General features: G+C 44.6%; 1 protein-coding gene across 5 annotated transcripts; it reads right to left on the bottom strand.

The window, feature by feature from the left end:
* Positions 1-2,731: 2,731 nt before the first annotated feature.
* Positions 2,732-19,920, bottom strand: LOC108152440. Of its 5 annotated transcripts, XM_033386609.1 has the most exons (7): positions 19,822-19,907; positions 18,650-18,732; positions 17,284-18,081; positions 10,484-12,060; positions 7,908-9,495; positions 7,660-7,831; positions 2,732-4,148 (listed from the first exon to the last, which is right to left on the bottom strand). In XM_033386609.1, the coding sequence occupies exons 3-7, from the start codon at positions 17,792-17,794 to the stop codon at positions 3,893-3,895; spliced, it is 4,104 nt and encodes a 1,367-aa protein (XP_033242500.1). In that variant the 5' UTR covers positions 17,795-18,081; positions 18,650-18,732; positions 19,822-19,907; the 3' UTR covers positions 2,732-3,892. The 5 variants fall into 5 exon arrangements, with proteins under 5 accessions (XP_033242500.1, XP_017137269.1, XP_017137267.1 ...); XM_017281780.2 differs by lacking the exon at positions 18,650-18,732 and having other exon boundaries at positions 19,822-19,920; XM_017281783.2 differs by lacking the exon at positions 2,732-4,148 and adding an exon at positions 5,396-5,567 and having other exon boundaries at positions 17,284-18,732; positions 19,822-19,908.
* Between the last annotated feature and the right edge of the window lie 765 nt (positions 19,921-20,685).

Genomic DNA, 20,685 nt, shown 5'->3' with positions numbered 1-20,685 from the left:
ATGGGCGATGGGAGATGGGATGGACATAATGCCATATATCATGACGGGCCTCAAGTCCAAGTGGCCTCAAGTACCAGCAATGTGGTGAATAAATTCCAAGAGCTTTGCGATGCCTTCAATCACTTTTCGTAAATAATGATTTGCATTGTTTATGAGTTAATGCACATTAGGCATTATTTGTTTATGGCCATGCCATCGACTCGGCGTACGGGTATCACAAATCCTGCTATTCCGTGCCCCGATCGGATGCTAAATGCTAAAAGCCCATAAATAAACCGCTTTTAAGTGCCGGACTAAGCCCAAACAGACAAAGACCCCAAACATTTCTATATAAAAACGATGCCCCTCTCAAGAACAGAATGGAGAGAGATATCGTCGGATATTGCGGGGCAGGCACTCAGGGGCACTTCATAATCAGAATCCGCATCAGAATCCGAATCGGAATGGTAATGGCAATGGGAATGGGAATCAAAATGGGGGGGATTGCTGGAATCGGGGAATGGGAGGTAGCCAGAAAACCAGACGTGTTAATCCATAAACAACGCAAAGGTTAATAACAATCATAATAATTAATAAGCGTTTGTTTGGCCATCTCTTTAGCAATTTCTCAATAATTCTTTGTTCTTTTTTTTCTCTCACAAATAAAGAAATACATAAAATAAAAGAGAAGACTACGAAATATCTGATAAGTTCTCCAAAGAAGCGTTACGGGTATGTACATGCTGACATAATCCTCACGATGAGGATCACATGATCTCCTGTTGCCTAAGAGCTTAAGAGAAAGTGGGAGATCCTTGCAACTATTGGAAATTCTTTGTTTGGGAGAATAATCGAGTGTGAAGAAAGCAGATCGGAAAAAGAAATTTGAAGTGCAGGTTATCATATACTTATGTATTATTTTCCTTGGTCTCCCGTTTTTGTCTTTTCGTTCAGAATCGTTCCCATTGCTTTTACTTCTCATGTGCGGCGGAATCTCTTATGTAACGGCCCAAGACGATGGATCAAATGGTTAGATCAATGGTAAGCTATGGTAGGATTGCATTGTTGAAACGATAGGTTTTCCAATCCATGTGATTCCTATCGTACATTTTAAACTTACGATGTCCGATTAAATCCATTTAAATAATACTACCAATTGATAGAGTCATTAATGCCATACCAAACATTTATTCAAATTCGTTTTCAGCTAAGCATTGCCCCAATGCATACGAATTTATTTGAATATTTACTAGTTGTATTGCAAAATATTTAATTTGATTATTTCTGGGGTTCGAAACTGTTTTTTTCAGCATGAAATTGTTTTGTTTTGTTTCTCCTTTGATAAATATTTATGGGGTGTTTTATTTGTTTTGCCTTAGCGCTGGAGCTCGTTGTTTTTTTCATTTATATTTTATATAATTTAATTAGTTTTGCTTCATTTTATTGTGCTATTTGCTGGCCTCCCCCGCTCCTTGCCTCTCTCCCACTCCTCTATATATCTCATCCATCATGGGGCCGTCCAGTCTCTGCATTACAATCACACCAAGAGTCGGGGAAATTCTTGTTATTCACACTTGCTACCCCTCAGATATGGGGGTATTTAAGGCTTTAGCGTAGGATCCATATGGAAATAGAAAATGGGAATATCATTAGTAGATCCCTCAATGAATTATAGATGAACAATAGGTACAATAAATCTACTAATCATATATACATAAATACATAAATACAAACGAGTACAGAGTATCTGTAGGTGTAGAGTATCCTCCTCCCCTCCCATTGCATCATTCTTTCCACTTGTTTGGTTTGTTTTCGTTGTGCTTTCGATGTTACACAAAATCTAATTGACGTTTCCTTTTTATCCCACAGCCACCAAGCAGCAGAGCACCCACTCTCCTCTTCAGACGGACATTCCCCCATGCCCCATACATATAAACGAAATTTTGCTTCGTTTTTGTTCTGTAATTAAAATTCAAATATTGTTTATCTGAGAGTTTGCATTTTACAAATTCCACTTTCGTAATTTGTTTACTTTCAGCCAAAATACATTCATACTTTTACGAGTACGAGTATTCACGGATTTACGGATTTGTTACACTTTTAGCCTTGAACTAAGTTGGGAGGGGGCTCTATTGTTCAGAGATATGGATTATTGCCAGGCATTGAAGGTGCAAGAGAGAGAGTCTAGGATTGATCTTACCCTCAAGGATCTGTTAGTTTTGGATTAACTTCAATAAACTGTGACCAATAGGCATATCAACGGAATTCCAAGGGGTGTCTACTTCAGCCTTTCATGATATTTATCCTGTCGATACGATACGAATAGAGCACAACAATATCTCATCTATACATTGACTTATTCAGCTTTTTGAAGGCCACACAGTAACCTAGAACCCTCGTAGAACTGCGAAATTCATTGATCTTTCCCAATAATTTCCATTCAAACAAAACTGTATTTGGCAAATGTGTATAGTATTTTTCATTCGTTTATTTTTGTTTATCTAAAAATATTCGCGAAATCAAATAACAAGAAATAGGACACAATACGGTAAACAATTCGTTCATCATTGTTTAAATACTTAAAATATACAAATTTTAAAAATGTTATAGACGGCTGTTGATCAGTTTTACTTTTCCTTGTGTTAAAATTAAATTTTCTTTAAAATAGTAAATAATAGATGTGTGTTTTAAAATCGGGCAACTGCTCGGGAAACCCCATCAATGGACATTCCGAATGGCAGGACATTATCTGTTGAGTGCTGGATTTTTTAAACTATCTTTAAACGATATTCCTTCAGTTCTATTCGGTTAAAATCTATTTTGCTATCCCACCCAAATGACTCCAGATAAAAGGCCACGAGCAGTTGCGAATATATATGGACACCGACACCACTGGTTGACTGCTATGCTAATTCTGTTTTGCAGTTTCGAAAAAAAAAAAAAAAAAAAAACTTAAACAATTTAGTTTTAGTTAGTTTAAAAGCAAATACCACATATGCTCCGTAAATATACTATGCAGATCTCTGCATACACATACAATATATGTAGTATGTAGTACAACTAGTGTTTCCATTGCATGTTCATATATAAAACTAGATCGTATCATAACTAGTTATGTAAGCTACCTTCCATTGCGTGTTCTGTTCGCACATACCATACATACATGCTCGTACATAAGTGTATCAAAAAACCTACAGACATGAGTTCATGAGTTCATGAGTAACTACAAAATCCTACGACAAAATGAACTAATTCCTTGCATTTTCTTGTAAGCATATAACCGGTCGAAGAGAGAACTGATCTTAGCACAAATTACAAATTAATTCAATTCCTTGTGGTCCGTTGTCCCGATGGGGGATCAGCAATTCTTATAATACAAATATTTGTGTAGCACTTGGTCGCGAACCGCTGACAATAGCTGGGCCGGGCCACTTCTGAGTATTAGTTTTCCTTCATAGAGTGTATTGCACCATAAGCAAAATTGAAGACTGAAGAGACTTGAATTTGTAATCAGAAACGGAATCGATTGGCTATAATCTATGCTGTTGTTCTTTTACAATTAATACGGTTTCCTGTTTAGATTTTGAACAATTTCTTCTTTTGAACAAACATTTCTGTTTATGGCATTTTTGGACAGCATTAACTTTCTATCGCTAAGCATATTCTGTTTATTTGGTTATTCGATGATACTCGCGGCATTCAAAGTACAAATAAATCGAATGCGCAGAATGAAGGATCTGGTATTTGCAGTATGATCCAACTCAGAGAAGGTTCCATCGATCTCTAAGAAATACAATATGTTGTACATATATATGTGTATATAGTTATGTATATATCGAATCTATGTATCACTGTTGCTGGTTTCGCTTTGTGTTCTTGTTCTTTTTGTTGTTGATGTTGTTGTTCTTGCGGCCTACTCGGCACTGCCCTGGGCCGCAGTTTCGGCAGACTCCCTCTCGAACACGTCATCGGACTCCTGGCCCACATAGTCGTGCTCCTCGTCTGCCTCTGGCTCCGCCTCCGCCTCGTCGTTCTCATCGTAGTCGTCCACATATTCGCCATACTCTGAGGACTCACCAAGCGTCCAGGCGTCGTTTTCCACAGAGTTTCGAGGACTGTAGCCGTGGCCCCCGCCCGTGATAGTCATATTGTTGTTTGGGCGCAGCACACTGTCGAACACAAAGAGCTGCGATTAGTATTTCCATCTCATTCAACAGATATTACTGTAGTATAGCTTCTCTAAATGTATATATAGTTGGTAATGCAAACAATTTGGATGGGTGTTATGTGTATTTACTCGATCATCGGGTGGGTTTACCTCTGGGGAGAGGTCTAAAGAAAGCGTTTAATCTTTGTCTAGTATGTGGGTGGGGTATGCTGGTTGGTTGAGTGAGTATGTGTTGTTAGCTTGGTCTACTGGCTGGCTTATGGCTTATGGCTTATGGCTTTGAGTGTTAGCTTGTTAGGGGTGTGTGTGGTAGATGTGATGTCGGTTAAGTTACAAACAGGACAAACATTTGTACAAGTTTTGAGCAATTAACAAACGATTTTTAGTATTATTAGGGAACAAACTATATGTACTATACACATTCGTATGTGGCTAGCTGGCTGGTTGGCTTGTTAGATAGTTAGAAGAGTTGCAGAGGGAAGATCGCTTTGGGAACTGAATGATTTCAATTTGAACAAATTTCGAATAGTTTCAGAAGTGTCCCCCCTTCAATCCATTATTCTGCAGGCCAATCAGAGTTCAAACCATGAAATATTAATGGAAGCTTTTCATGATGTATTTATATAAAGTTAGAGCTGATGCAGTTTGGTTATTGCTTTTCGATCTTCAAGAGCACCTTGCGATTCGGTTGCTCAGCCAAAAACAAACCAAAAACGAAAAAAAAAGATAATCAAATGAAAGCCGCGCGCACAAGACAAAGAAACTAACGAGCTGACGAACGTACGAACGAACTGAACAAACTGGTCGAGAGACAATTGCACAACACAATTGCAAACAGCAACAAAATGATGGATATTTATGCATAAAAGTCAAACAGTATTTATACAACAGTTGTTCTGAGTGACTTCTCTATTACATTGGCAGCCCATGGCTGGCAGCGCGGCTTCTCGGGGTCGTTGTCGTTGTTGCTGTTGCTGTCGTTGCATGTTGCATGTAGCATGTTGCATGCTGCATGGGAAAATCGTATTTGGTGGATACCACGAGATAGATAGATAGATCGTTGTTCGATTTGATTCGATTCGATTCGATTTGGTGCGGACTGTGTCTAGCACTAGAACTGCCTCTAGTGTCCCAATCTGCTGTGGCTCTCAGGCTGCTGCGGCTGCGGCTGCTGCTGTTGCTTCTTCTTCTGCTTCTGCTCTTGCACCGTGTGTGTGTGGGTGTTAGATCATGTGGCATGTGTTGGTAGTGGAAAGTATTTGGTTTTTCTTTTTGGCTTGGTTTGTTGGTGGAAAGATAGCTGATTGAATGTTTGGTTTGGTTGTGGTCTGTGTTCTTTTGGTTGGTGTCTCAGAAGTCGGTAACTAGCACGCCCTCCGCAGGTCATAACTGTCCACGGCGATAGTGAGAGCGTGATGGTCTACCGATTCGATTCGATTCGTTGTAGGTGTCGAGTGTTGGGTGTACAGAAATTAAAAGAGAAAGAAATCAATTAGCGAAACAATAATTACAGAATGTTGCTTCATTTACGACTTAGTTCCTATTAGAGCGGTGTTACAGATACAGATACAGATCTTAGATTTCAGATACAGATACAGCGCTCGCTGCTTGTGCGCTCCGTGGCGATTACTGAGATTAAACCAAAGGCACAAAACGAAATCATAAGTATCTAAGCTAAGAAGGGTGGTTCATGAGAGATATATGTAGAGTAGTAGTTTTAGGATTATATGGATAGCTATACGTATTAAGTGACTTGAGTGGCTATGGCCGAAACGCACCTTTACCTCTAGCCGCGATATTACCCACAACCTTAGGCTAATGGTAAAAGAACCAAAATAAATAATGTTACAAATCACAAATCAAATCGAGAAAGTTCAACAGAGTCTGCTTAAAGCTAACATATTTACTAGAGGGAAACGTAATGTATTGAGAGAATAAATAATTTTGAATCTGAAACCCTCCATCCTGGGAGGAATACTACATATTGTATGATGAGTGATATCTAAGCAGCTAAAATATAGTATGGAAAGTATTCGCCACAATTGACATTTGAGTGGGATCTAAATGAGAGAGACCTGATGTTCAAGAGCTGTCTAGATTATTCTTGAATGGTCTGAGCAAAACTATTATTCCAAGCTACATATATCTTCATAGGAAACACGTTAATGGCATATGCCTTGATACCTTTTAAGGGAATTCTTCAATTGAAAATAGTATTGATCTGTTCAAAAATGTAGGAAAGGGTTAAAAGATTACAAAAAGAGCGACTTGAGACGCTTTTTACAACTATGGCTAGATTAACTAGTAACTTTTACTAGTAAAACATGAGACTATTTCTTAGTAGCTGAAGCCCTCTCCTTTCTAACATAAAATTCAGTAACGCGGCAGGGGCCGCGGCTCGACTTTTATACTTTTATTCTTATACTCTTATACATTTATGATTTATGTGACCTATACTACATATTTGATATGTCTTTTGGTATCGCTGTTCCCAAACAGGAACTATTTCAATTTGGTTCGATCTTGTCATGAGAGTAAAAAGGGTCAAAACAGAGAGGATTACACTTCGTATATCCCCTTTTCACCCAATACATAATGTCCAATTTTATTCGAATTTGAAAATATTTTATTTGTTGCCATTTTTACGCTATATCTGTGTCTCTCTCTCTCTATCTTTCCACCAGCAGCTGTATGGCTATCTCGTTCACCTCCGCCAGCGGGCGCACGGGGTAGAGTGAGAGAGAGAGAGAGATAGAGAGAGAATGAGTTGAATTATTCATTCTGGCTATAATAATGATCCAATCTGGTAGATATGGTCATTATCTATGAATGCGTTTTCAGTTTTCTTTAAAACGGTGTATGACCCAGATTTACACTTCTAACAGTGTGATATTACAAAATCTGTAATGCTCTCGCTCTTATGGTCTCTGAGATCTAGACATCTATGGACATCCACATCCACCACAAAGCTAATATATCCCTAAACTCTTTGAGTACCGTTGATGAAAAACGGTTATCTGAAGACACAAAAACATGAATGCATGTGCATTGATACCTTTTAAAGGGGTTCCTCAAATGCAGGGAATATAGATCTGTTAAAAATTTAGGAAAAGGTAAAGAAAACTTCAAAAAAGGAACTGTTCTAGACGCTTACTTTTACTAGTATAAACTCTTTGCTATTTCTTCGCTAGGTAATATTTCTTACACCAAAAGTCTATAATGAACTAAGACAAATCTCATTCCTGAAGTTAACTAGTAAACGATTGTGCCTTGATTCTCTTATATCAAAAGTCTAATTGGAGTATTCATTCCTTGTTCTTATATCACTAGAAAAAAAACACCTCTTGGTAAGAACAAAACACTCTAGTATTCGGGGAGGGGTTGGACTAAGAACAAACGAGTTGGGGGTTTAACACATTCGAATCACCTACAGATATTATCTATTTTAGAGTGGGAATCGGGGGAAACGAAACCCTTGGACGCCTTGCCACTTGGCGGACCATCTAAATTACCTCTCGAAAGGCACTTCATCGGCCTCGTCGTTCATCTGTTGCTGACTCTGCGTCTGGTTCTGGACACGACGCGCTTCCTCCTTTCTGCGACGATCCTCGGCTGCCGCCTTCATGGGGTCGTATGTCGAACGACGCTTCCACATGGCCATCTCGGCCTCTTTTTGCTTGTTAACTGAAAGATTTAAGCATTATTGTATTGTATTATTGAAATTGTGGGCAATTTGTGTGCAAAAAAAGTATCCACTAACCTGAGGCATCTCGTCGGGCAGCGGAAGAGGCCCGGTTACCGGAATTGCTGCCGCCCAGGGATGTGGTACTGGTGTTCATGGCGGAGACGGTGCTCCGCACACTGCGATTGCTGGCACGGGTGCCCTCGCCCCGGCTCAGGCCCATGGAGCTGGCACTGGGACTGCGCTTCATCTGGTCCGACGGCTTCAGCGTGCTCTTGGCGTCGTTCTTCCGCAGAAAGCTGTTCGACTGTGCCGGCTTGTACTTGGAGATGTCCATATACTTGGGCTGCACTCGCTGTTCCCTGGCACCGGCAGCCACGCTGGCGTTGGCCGTCTGCAGCAGCTGCTTCTTGGCGTTGGCCAGGGAGCTGGGCACCTGCTGGGCCAATCGACTCAAGCTCGTCTCGCGCGGCATCGACTGGCGGGTCTTGGGCCCAGAGCCGGGAGCCGCCCGCGAGGCACTCCTGATGCCGCGTCGCGGCAGTTCGGGCGTGTTGGGGCATGCCACGAGGCCTGCCCCTGCCTGGGCAGCGCTCAGCTTGCCAGCCGGCGCTGAGGAGGGCTTGGCTTGGGTCTGTCCGGTGCCCGCCACCCGCTGCTTGCTCCGTTCGATGCGCATGAGCAGGGCCTTGTTCATCCGCGTGTTGGTGAGCGGCACCGAGCCCTGGGACTCCTCCACCTCGTCCTCTTCGTTGCTGGAGTAGTAGGCGCCGGTGGTGCCCAGCTCGTCCTCGTCGTTGATGTAGTACTGCAGCTCGTTGTCGTAGTCGCTGTAGGCCTGGTCGAAGTTGTTGCTGCTCGCCGACTTCTTCAGCTGCTGGACCATGCTCAGGGCGTGGGCGTGACGGGCCGCGGGCGGCGTGTACAGGTTCTGGAAGTTGGGTCGGGCCTGCCGCACCGGATGCTGCCCTTGCCCCTGCTGCTGCTGGAAGCTGCTCGATCGACGCAGCGGCGACAACGGGGCAGCCGCCTCAGGCGGCGACTTCTCGTACGCGTGCTCGTGGCGGTACAAGTGCTCGACGTGCTCCACATCGTCCAGAGAGTTCTTGCGGCGCCGCAGCTGCTTCAGGAGGTACTCTCCGCTGGTCAGCAGCTGCAGCTGCGCCTCGTTGATGCTGCTGGTCATGAGCGCCCGGTGCAGCGGCGATCTCCGGTAGCCACCGCCCGCCCCTGCCTCCAGGCTGTGCTGCGGACTGCTCTGTGCCGGCGACTTTACGGAGCTCCTGCGCGACAGCGACTGCTGCAGGTTGCTGATGGCCGCCGCCGTCTGCTCCAGATAGGCATCGGTCTGCGGCCGCGACCGGCTGGCACTGCGCCCACGTCCCAGCGTGTGCAGCGGCGAGGGTATCTTGCTGGGGCTCTTGGGCGGCTTATACGGCGACTCCACCGCCTGCCCCGGCCCCAGTCCTCCTCCGCCCCCGTGACTGCACAACGCCGGATCGCTGGCGTAGTCGCAGTCGCCCAGCAGCCGGTAGCGCTCCGCTAGACTGCGATTAAGCTTGGCGGCGGCCGCATACTGTCGCTGCTGGTTGTACAGGCTGAGGCTGTCGTCGGTGAGCGAATCCCCGCCAGTGTCCGAGCAGTTGTAGCTGCGTGTCATCAGTTGCTGTTTCGGGTAGAGAGAGCGGTACGAAAGCGTTTATTAGGTGTGAACTGAGGTACTGCTCCTATTCCATCTCCATTTCAGGTGATTTGCTTTAGATATTTGTCACAGATTGATCCCAATAGACTAGGGATATTCTTGACCTGACAAAGAGGCAGTACATGCCATTTTAAAGATACAAAAAACGGAGCTATAAGCCCGAAAAGAAGAATTAAATTAAAATGTAGCTGCCATTTTCCCTACAACTTATCTACATCCCAACTACATGTGTCCATGGCGAAGCATTCGACTCAAAGTTGCATATATTTGTATTAGATGACTTTTTTTTTTAAATGATTGTCTGATTTGAGAGGATTTGCATGCATGTCAGGACTATCCATTGGATGTTAAAATGGTGCTACGGGGCTGCCAATGAAAATGTTACACGCTTTTTACATGAGAATGTGCATGGGTTCATGTCTCTGCTAAGAATGTCTTCGTTTTTACATTTCAAGTAGAAAACGCGGGAGAAGACCAAGAAATTCCGAAAACTATTCAAAATTAGAGATTTCAAAACAGATTCTAATATTGTGGACTGAAATTCTTGAAAGGGCTGCACTTAAATACTTTTGTGTAGTATATATGATGAATGCATGAAAGAAACATTCTGTGTAAAGATTCTATTACTTCTAATTCTTTAAAATACAAAAGTATCATTAAAACCGGCATTGAGTGAATCACTCCCTCTTTTACATAGAACACCAGACCAGATTTCTTTACGATTCTAGATCTTAACATCGCAGTCTAGAATTTCAGATTTACGTTCGCGGATCTCACTTAATCAATGTCAGAGGTAAGCCAAATTAATTGAAATCTAAGCCCTCGCTAAATACGATTCACTCATTAAAATCTGACCAAAAATTAGCAAATTAAATGAGTTCTTCGAGACGATTAATCAGAAAAAGACTGAGGGGGATAAGCCCCATTGATATTCCCCCTGATGAAGGCTCACCTGTGCCTGGGCCTGGGCCTGGGCCTGCTGTTGGCGTCGACTGGCACTCGTGCCGCTCACATCCTGGGCGAGACTGCGTGCCCGTGCGTTGCGCGCCCACTCCTGGATCCAGTCCTGCTTCGTCTGCGCGGTCTGCATCAGGGCCGTGTCCGAGCTCTGTGTGGGCGTGGGTGGCGTCTCCGGCAGCTGGTGATGCTGCTGTTTCTGATGGGGTGCCTGCTGCTGGGTGGTGCTGGTGGTGAACACATTGAGGCGGTACTCGGCCTTCTGCCGATCCGTGGCGGAGCCGGACAGGGCCTGGGTGTGGCGCAGCTTGGCCTCGTTGCTCACGTACTCGGAGCTGTCGATCTGCGACGTGGACAGGCTGTGGCTGTGGCTGTGCCGCGTCAGCTTGTTGGGATGCGTGTCCAGGGCCCGCTGCTTGGCCAGCACTCCGCTGGTGGTGACGCTGGTGAAGCAGCCCACATCGGCCGCCGGCGAGGGCGGAGTGGGTGGCGACAGGGGCGCCTGTTGGCGCAGCACACGACTCTTCAGCTGATCGAGATAGGCACCCGTGCTGCTCTTCTGTGGCTGCTGCTGCTGGTGCTGCGGCGGGTGCTCCTGCAGCGGCGTCTCGTGGTAAAAGTTCACCTCCAGCACATTGCTGCCTCGATTCGACTTTACCGGCAGCTGCTTCGGGCGCACCTTTACTCCCGCCGCGGCTCCTGCTGCTGCTACTGCGGCTGCGGCTTTGGCTGCCGCCGCTGCGGCATTGCGGTCGATGTTCATGAGATCCTTCTGCTCCTCCGTGTAGTTGTCGCCGTCCAGCGTGTAGGTGCCCGCCTCGCTGACGGCGTCCTCCGAGAGGGGCTTGCCATCGGCCAGCGGTGGCTGCGGGCACATCATCTCCACATGCCTGAGGGCCAGCTGCATGGCGGTGGAGCGGGGCGTGAACTGGTTGGCGGTGCGGTTGGCCACCTGGTTGGCGGCTCCCTTGGCGGAGGCCGGCGGTGGCAGCTTCGATTTGCTAGCTGGACGACTCGTGGGCGTTGGCTCTGGGGCTGTAGTGCCCGAGCTACGTGGCGACCAGCTGTGCCGCTTGGAGGCGTCTCGCACCCGGGAGGCACTCCGCTCGCGCACTCGGAGCCTCACCTGCGGCGCCTGCTCGGAGGTGGGCGTGGACATGTCGTCGGCCATACTGCTGCCGGCGTCCAGGCTGCTCCTCTGCGAGTGCCTGCCGCTGCCGCCACCGCCGCCGCCGCTGTTCGTCCCGGTCGTGGGGGTGGCGTTCTCCGTCTCCAGCTTGGACATGGAGGCCCCACGCTTGTGTCGGTTCTGGAAGCGCTCCATCATGGTCTTGTAGCGGGCCGCCTGTGCCGCAGCATCGTTCTCCGAGGCCTCAAAGTGGTCGATGGTGAAGGCCAGGGCCTGCTTCGTGGCAGTCGTCGTTGAGTTCGATTCGGTCGAGTTGTCTTCCTCCTCTGCCTCGCCGGCGCACACTCTGCTGCTGCTGTCGTTGCTGTTGCTGTTGCTGTTGTTGGAGCGAGCGTGCCCGATCTGATGCTTCTGGTGGCTCGCTCTGGTCTGTGCTGCCGCCGCTGCAACGGAGAGAAAAGAATCGGAATCGGAATCAGAAGCAGAAGCAGACAAACAATTTAATTAGCATTTATTCACAGTTATTATTATTACCATTTAAGAGCGGTGAAAACGAAACTAAGCGGCAAGAGTAAATTAAAGTGAACTCCATGCAACATAAAGTGGCAAGCAACAGAGAAAGATACAGCCCAGGAACGGTTCTGATCAATTGAGGGTGTTGGGCGCCCACTAGAAGGGAGTTAGAAGTGGAGCTGCACCCTAGGAGCCCCTTCAGTTGGGAATAACACCTGTTCAACGATATCCGATCATTATGAAAGCTGAAAGACCCACAGACAATGCCTTTACATAAACCTCTGCCACAAACGAGCGATGTACAGTGCAGATTGTGGTAGCTATAGCACTTTTAACAGCCAAGGGCTACTAGTATAAATTATCTCAAGTCTCAACCAGTTTAAAGGGAAATAAGCCCTTGCCCTACATGTACATGTCTTCCTTTAAAGAACAGATCCAATTAAATGTTCTATTTTCTAATGAAATTAGCGCCATTTAAGGTCCGCTTTAATTTGGCCCGCTCTTTTTATGGGAAGCCCGAAGGCAGAGCCCGGATGGACATCGCTTTCGGCCTCAAGTTCATCCGATTGTAGGGCCCCGAAAGTAGCAGCCCGCCCACCTGCAGGCCCCGACGATCCCCCACTGCTTCCGTTCCGTAAATTTCTATACATTTCCGCGGCAAAAGCAGAAGCAAAGAAGAAAATCAAACAATTTGCTTTCAGGTTTTGCCACGCCAAGTGGCACACACTCTCTATGCCGCCGCCTGCCTCTATAGAGAGAATCGAGGAAGCTCAACCGTCTAGGGGGCCGCCTCTCGGAATCGTGATCTATGGCAGGGTGTCCGTCCACGTACATATGTAGGGCCCCCCCCCCAAGTGAAGGTTAGAGTTCGCTGATTTCGGTCAATTGTAGGTTTCGACTTGTACGTTTCGGGGGAAGGTACAGGTACGGGTAAGGGTGTGTGCGGGGTCCGGTAGCCCAGTCGAAACAAAAGTTTCACGCTCTGCCAGACTTTGGCTCCGCTTTGCAGGTGGCTTCCGTTTCGTTTGAAACAGTTTTTGGTATACCACGAAATGTATTTGCAAGATGTCCGATCCAACAATAGATTTCAAAATATTCACAATATTCGTCTGTGTGTGCTTCCGTCTGTATCTGTGTCTCTGTAGTTTCTGGTCACGAATAATCAATAACCATATTTGGGCGAACCATAATTATTGCCGTTAATTTGTTGCCAATAATCAGGGTAACCCAAATATGGGCCAAGTAGATGGCCAACAAAGCGTACAGCCAAGGTGATAATATCGCCATTATTATTACGCTTTACTGGGGAGTAACAAAAGTATGCCCAAGTGTTGATATATTAATTATATGTTTATTTTAACACATATTCTGAAGGATTGAACAGAACATCATACGGCTGTAGATCTTCCGAAGATTAGCTGGCTCAAAACCCATCATACTCAAACCCTAATGGCATACAATTATCCTTCTAATAAACCCCATTTTCATTTTGTTTTCGTGTTTCTAAAAGCACATATTAAATCATTAAAATAATTGTACCTTTAGCAAAGATTCTCCGATGTTTAAAATGTTTAGAATTAATTAGTTACACTTGAACTTTAGCCCTTGATTGATGTGCATTCGACCATTTGTTTTTTTTTGTAATATTACTTATTATTATTTTCCCTTTAGGTCATCCGCTTGGGCTTCCTCTGATCTAAGCAAAATTATTGAATATTTCCTTATAAGTCTCAAACAGTTTATTTGTAATGATCTTGAATGATCCAAGCTTTTCATATCCAATCAGAGGAATATTACTGCAAGAGACATCTGTAATCGCATGGAATCGGTTCAACGAACCTCCATTATTCGATTACAACGATTACTTGGATTCGTTTGGCTTTGGTTTCTAGATTCAAAGTAGAACGGCGTTCATTATGCGCTTGTTAGATCACTAAATTTGCAATCTACTAATTGGGCAGGAAATACTCGAATGTACAGTGCTGAACGAGCGATCACCGATAGACAATAGACCGCAATGGGTGTACCGACTAACGGTAATTACGCTGCCCACTGTGCATGGCCATAAAATGTCTCTGAAGTCGAGTTATCGTTGCCCTCTCCTCTCTATAGACTGTCCTCTGCCTCTGTCTCTCTCCTACTCGCCGTCCGACCAACCAACAATTGAAAACTGTTGGCACAAATGTCGAGTATTACTGCGAGTGCTATTATTATTATTATTATTGCTGTTGGCCATTGCCGCGTAGTGGCCCGTTCCGAGTCTTTTGTTGGGGTTTGTGTATCGCTTTTACTTTTTTGCAATAAATAAAACAAAACGTAGTTACAGTGCAATACGTATTTTTTTCTTTCTTTTTTTGGTTTTTTCGTTTAGCTGTTTTGTTGCCGTTTTGGAAAGTCGATCAGTGGATACCGTCCGACCGCCCGCCGCCTTTTCCATTGCTTGTTTTTGTTTGTTTTTTTGGTGGGATTTTCGAATGCAGCTCTGCGGTAATCGCGGCGACGATCGATAACGATTTCACACGCTGCTAATCGAAGGGGCAAGCCAGCAGCATGGTCGCTCCAATTGGTTTCTAATTGGGTTTGCTAATTGCATTGGTGCGCGTCTTACGTCATGCGCGACCATTCAATCATAAAGATTTTGCTTCGGTTTTTAGTTCCACTTTTTGTGGCACTGTTCGAAAATCAATCGCCTAATGAATTCACTTTTCACATTTAAATAAATGTTATTGGGAATATGGATATTAATATCTTTTGAGCTGAGAAAGCGTCCGTCCGCCGATCGGCATCATCATCTGTCATCTCTGAATGAGGTCATCGGACTCGCGGTCGTTTGTCGTGATTATTGTTATCGATGATTGTCTGGCCTGATGACGGTATCGTGTGTTGCTCTGTGTGCTGCTCTGTGTGTGCGTGTGTGGGGTGTTTCATTATACACTTGAGATCCTCTTTGAGTGCTCGAGAGTTGAACGAGAATTTTGATGGGAAGTGGTTCAATGAGATCTTCCACAGTCTTCTGACAGAGACATCTAAATGTGGAATATCGATATTATCCCACACAACTTCTAGTCAAAATAAATATAGAAAGTTCTACATTTTATTTATATTTTGTGGCACTTTTTATGACACCTTAGGTTAACGAAATTCTTGAAATATTTCTGCAAATTTCCCAAGACATTCCCCTGACAAGAAATACCCAAATTTTGATCAACCAATTATGCAGGCCTAAACACGATCAATTTGGGAACAAGGCCACGGCGGAGGGCCCCCCTTTGGAGGTTTGCCAAGAATTAATGTTTCACATTTATAAAGATTCGGATCTGATAGGTAAAGAGAGGTACAGGGAAAACATAAACAAAATATACAGTATATCTAAAGCCATATGGTTTGGGTTTATCAATTGTTGTACTTTGCCATCGGGCAATCGGGGAATAATAAAAAGATAAAAGAGTTTAGAAAACAACCAGTCGATAGCCGATCATAGCTGATCATTTTCGCAAAAGGAATAAGACATTTAAAAGGAAATATCCATTACAAAGCGACAGCCATTTGACCGTTTCCCCAAAAGAACAAAGGCACCCATAGATAGCCCCCCTTTTCGGCTGAATGAATCATATGTTCCCCGCATGACATAATCCACTTTGGCTCACTTTTTGGCCCCATTGTCAGCCGTACACGTACTTCAAGGCAGCACACAGTCTCGTCCCAGTCCCAGATCACCACCTTCCTTCTCAAGGTAGCTGCTCCAATTTGTTTCTCATAAATCTGGCATTTCACATCTGGCGTTTTGTTGTTGCTGCTGCTATCAGTTTTGTTGGGCTTTGCGCTTTGCCAAATCTTACACAATTTCAGCAGTCGCCGGGCCATTATCTCACACACAACATTTTCATTCCACATATTCCATGCACGCAATTCATTCGCCAAAAACAAGACTTGTTCGGGGAGCGGGGCTGTCGCTCGATGCGGATGACTCAGCGCGGCAGCCACAGACCCACAGACGGTGGCCGGTGATCGGTGATCGGTGATCGCTGATCGATTGGAGGTTATTGAGATACAGACACCATTGAATGTTGTCTGTGTCGGGCTTATAAATATTAACACACAAATATTTAGTTGGAAACAAAGAACACGCTGGCAATCTCCTAGACACAAATGTTTCCACAGCTCCACGGGCAATGTGCTGAATATTGAAATTGTTTTCGTTTATATTTTTAACCAAATTATGGAAATTGTTTACCTTAACAGGCCCTGGTGCTGCCGCTGCTGCCGCTGCTGCGTTCGAGTGGGGAAATTTTCGTTTCTTTATTGCAGCGTTGCCTTTTTAAGGATCTCTGTTGTTGGGGCATTTGCTCGTTGACTTTTTACAGAACAGGGAAATAACAGTCCAGAAAACCACCCAAAGAGAAATAGATTTGGAACAGAGCTCAATGATCTCATCACCAAAAACAGAACAAGTGAACCTATAGAGAACACCCATTTTAAGAAAAGTTTAGAATGAGCTTCTTTTCCAACATTTGGAAAATCTGAATCTTTTTCTCCAACTCTTCCAATACTTTGAAATCTTTATTTTATACCAGATTTCTTTGCAGAATATTCACTCTCTATTCTCATTCCCATTCTATACGTCTTGTTTCCGCATAATCCATTTAGTTTGAAAGACAGTGAAAGCTGTTTAAGGCGAAAACCAGAAAAGTACTCCCACAATATATGGAATTTATTTTCACCCATCGCCCCTCAGGCGAGCTTTCACTGTACTTGTACGCAGGCTTATTGGACGACTCCTTGCTTCTGGCGCAAAATGCCATAAATTCTCATTAACAAAAAAAATCGCACAGCACAGCTGATGTCACTTGCCTCCGCGCTGCGAAGGCTGTTGATCCCATTCCACATTCCCGCAAACAGAAACGAGAATTTGTCCCACTGTGCACACACAATCAAGGTGCGTGTGTGTGTGTGTGTGTGTGTGTGGCAGCAGGCATGACTATTGCAATAAATATTTGCGCTTAGCCGTGGCCAAAGACTCGCCCCTCGCACAAAATAACTTCATTAAAAATTCAAATTAACTTTAAAAAAAAAGCAACAACAACATGTGCAAATTAGCCAATTGTCAAAGTGGTTAATGTTGTTGTTTTTGCTGCTTCTTCCATTTTGCTCACCTTTTTCGGCCGGCGATGGCGGCGGCTTGCCAAGACAGAACTTGCCGCTTGACTCATCGATGGCAGCGCCCAGGCCCACAGAGCCCGGATTCACCTGACTCAGCAGCTGATGGCGGGGCGATAGGGGCGGATGCGAATGCGGAGGCGGAGGCTGCGTCTGGGGCGTGGCCGGCGCAGAGACAACCTTATCCGCAGTCTGGTCCATGATCTCGGCTATCTTCTTGATGTTCTCGGGCGTGGTGTCGGCCTTCTCCCGTCCATCAGAGCTGTTGCCGTCCTCGTCGCTGTATCTCCCACCACGGCCAATGCGCAGGGTATCCCCGCTCTTGGCCTTGACTTTCGATGATTCAACTGCACCAGCCACGCCTCCTACGCCCGCCTGGGTTGCGCCGGCTGCTGCCGTTGCTGCTGCATTTCCTGCTCCAGTCGCTGCGGCAGCCGCCGCTGCTGCTGCTGCTGCTGCTGCTGCTGTGGTTGTGGTCGTCGTTGTGTCATTTGCGTATGATGTCATTCTGAGCCACGGAGCCGTGTCTATCGATGCTATTTCAGGAGACAATGTATCTGGTTTTCTCTAACGGATTGTATGACGGGCTAACGCCTATTTACGCCGGCTTTCTCTTTTTAATTAGTTAATTCATTAGCGCTTCATTCCTGCGCCGCCTTCCGGGCTGCTCCTGCTCCTGCTCCTTTGTGGCGTGCGTGGCGTGCCTCTTCTACTCCATGCTGCCACCACCACCGCTGCGACCAAATTTTTGTGCGTGAGGGGTGCTCCTGCGAATTCCTGAACGTTGTTTTTGCCTTGTGGATAGTAGAGGGCAGGACAGGAGATGAAGGTTACATAAATTCAAGAATACGATTCTACACAGGATGCAACCGCTTCGGAAAATTAACGAGTTTCAGGTTAAGGAAGGCGCACACGAGCGCGAGTGTTTCCAATTGTTCTGCGAATACTTTTCCGATTGGACACTTGGGAAAACTATTCAGGCTATTCAGGCGATTCAGGCGGCAGGGCAGGCATTTCTTTCACACGAAAATAGCCGCGGCCGTGTCGAAAGCAAAAGCTGAAAGAGCGCTGCCCGCTCGTCGATGCTTCTTGGGTGCCTTTTCAAGGTTGCTTTTGTTTTAAAAGCCTAATCGAATGTTTATTTTTACATTGAACAATTTTGGAAGCAAAGGCACGCACGCAAAAATACAAAAAAAAACAACTCGAACACACCCATACACACACACACACGCACGAATTCAAGGGCAGCGTCCGCTCGGACTTTTTTCACTTTTAATTTTCACTCTTCTTTTCCCTTCTTCTTTGTCCCGCTCGTTCTGTTGCATTTGATAATGAACTTTTGGCTTTATCTCTGTTTCTCACTTCTGAATTTTCCGATTCTCGATTCTACTAGACACGCGCTCGTCTGTCCGGCCAAAAGCTTACTCACGCTAATACAGTTAGGACTGAAAAGAAACGGCGTCAGAAAGAGTCACAGACAACAAAACGTCGCTGGGGCTGTGCCAGTGTATGTGCGTGTGATGGCCAAAAGTGCAGAGAGAGATGGTGAGAGGGAGCGACAAGCGAGAGGGAGCGAGAGCACGCGACAATGGTTACAGAGAGCGAACAGCAAACAGCTGTTTGGTTCATTTTTAAATATCGCGTGCATGCATTATAAATAAAAGAAAACCGCACATAACGATACCAAAAAATACGGGCTGAAATTACAAATCCAATATTTGGCGCAAATAAACATTAATAAATACGACGCTTACGCATTTATATTAAATATAGGAGTAATAGGAAATGAAGGAATTAAAAACTGCAACTAAATTGAACAGTCTGGCAGCACAAATCACTCTCTTTGGTGCTCTCTCTCTCTCTCTCTCTTACTGTGCGCTCTAACGAAGCAGCATTGATTGTTTTGGCCAGAAACTTCCATCTAATAGAAGATAATTAAGCCACTGGTAGTTGCAAGACGAATAGGATTCACAGATCGAATGAATATTCACGATCAAATCAGCATGACTTATGCAAACGAATGGATACGGCCAATTCACGCTCGAGTAAACAATGCACTCGACAGGTGGTGGCCTTGGGCTGGCGTCGCTTACGCTATTTATAATTGAAACACTTGTACACGCTCTTTTTTGCCACTTGAGAACAGGTGTAATACAAAAAAAAATTATCTAAAATATGAAATGTTGAAAATAACGAAAAAAAATTTTAAGTGTGGGCAGAAGCAAGAACAATTGCCGCCCAAATGATAAGAGAGAGCACAGCACACGTACGAGAGAGAATGCGCGCGCTCCTCGCTCTTTCTCGCCTCCGTTTTTGCCTCCTCCACCACACACAAATTTATTTTGTATTGGCATTTGCTGGCCCGTGAATTTTTTTCTTTTTACGCCCCTGTGTGCACTTGTTCATTGTTGACTTTTTCACTGAATATTTTTCCCTTTTTTTAGCTGCTACTGATTCGTTTTTTTCTTGCCAGAGCCGTCGCCCGTTTCGAACTACACTTTTGCACAATATTTCAAATTACAAAATGAATTTACTTGCTGTAAAAGCGCGAAACGCGACGCCAGGAATTGCAAGTTTTGGATTTTTGTTGTGCCAATCAGAAAGAGAGTCTCAGTGTCATTGTCGTTCTCTTGCGTTCTCCAGTGTTGCCAGTATTTTTTAGAAAATTTTAGCTAACCTGACTAAAAAAAGCTGGAATTCTATCAAAAATCGGATACAAAAGGCTATAACAATTCATTGATACTTCTTATTTTTATGCTTGGTATTCAAAGATAATATGAGTATATTAAAATCGATTCGTTTCCCATCCCTAACCTAAAAGTTTAGAATTCTCGCTGCTCGCTGTTTTAAATTGTTTCCCGCTACTTCACTTTGGAAACAGCTAGATCTGATGTGAAAAAGCTTATCTGGTTACACTGCTCTTGCGCTCGAGAACTCGAGTTTTATGATATTACGACGATCGCACAATGGTCACACTATGCGCGCGCAGCTCAAATATATTAATCCCATTAAGGCCCGTCTTAATTATTTATTACAAGAAACAAATTATTAACACGAAATGGCATTAGATACCGATACGTGGCAAGCAGCTTATGCAAGCTGGAAATATCGCCCGAACTAAGCAGTGGTCGGCACTAATACAAGCATATTTTTCCGTTTGGTTTAAATAAAAAAATTTAGTAAAGATAAATATTGATTGAGCATATCTTTCAGTGCAACTAAGACTGTGTAGAGGGAAAGGTGATGGGTTTTTTGGTTTTAAAATTGCATTTATTCAGACACAATTACATATACATATATATTTATATATAGTTATGCATTTTATATATGCATGCATGCATACATTCGTGTGTATGTATGTTGGTATCAGGATTCAATGCCTCTGAAGGCATATTGCC

This window comes from Drosophila miranda, chromosome XR (genome assembly GCF_003369915.1).
Source record: "Drosophila miranda strain MSH22 chromosome XR, D.miranda_PacBio2.1, whole genome shotgun sequence".
NCBI lineage: Eukaryota > Metazoa > Arthropoda > Insecta > Diptera > Drosophilidae > Drosophila > Drosophila miranda.
This window is presented reverse-complemented; position numbering and strand designations above follow the sequence as displayed.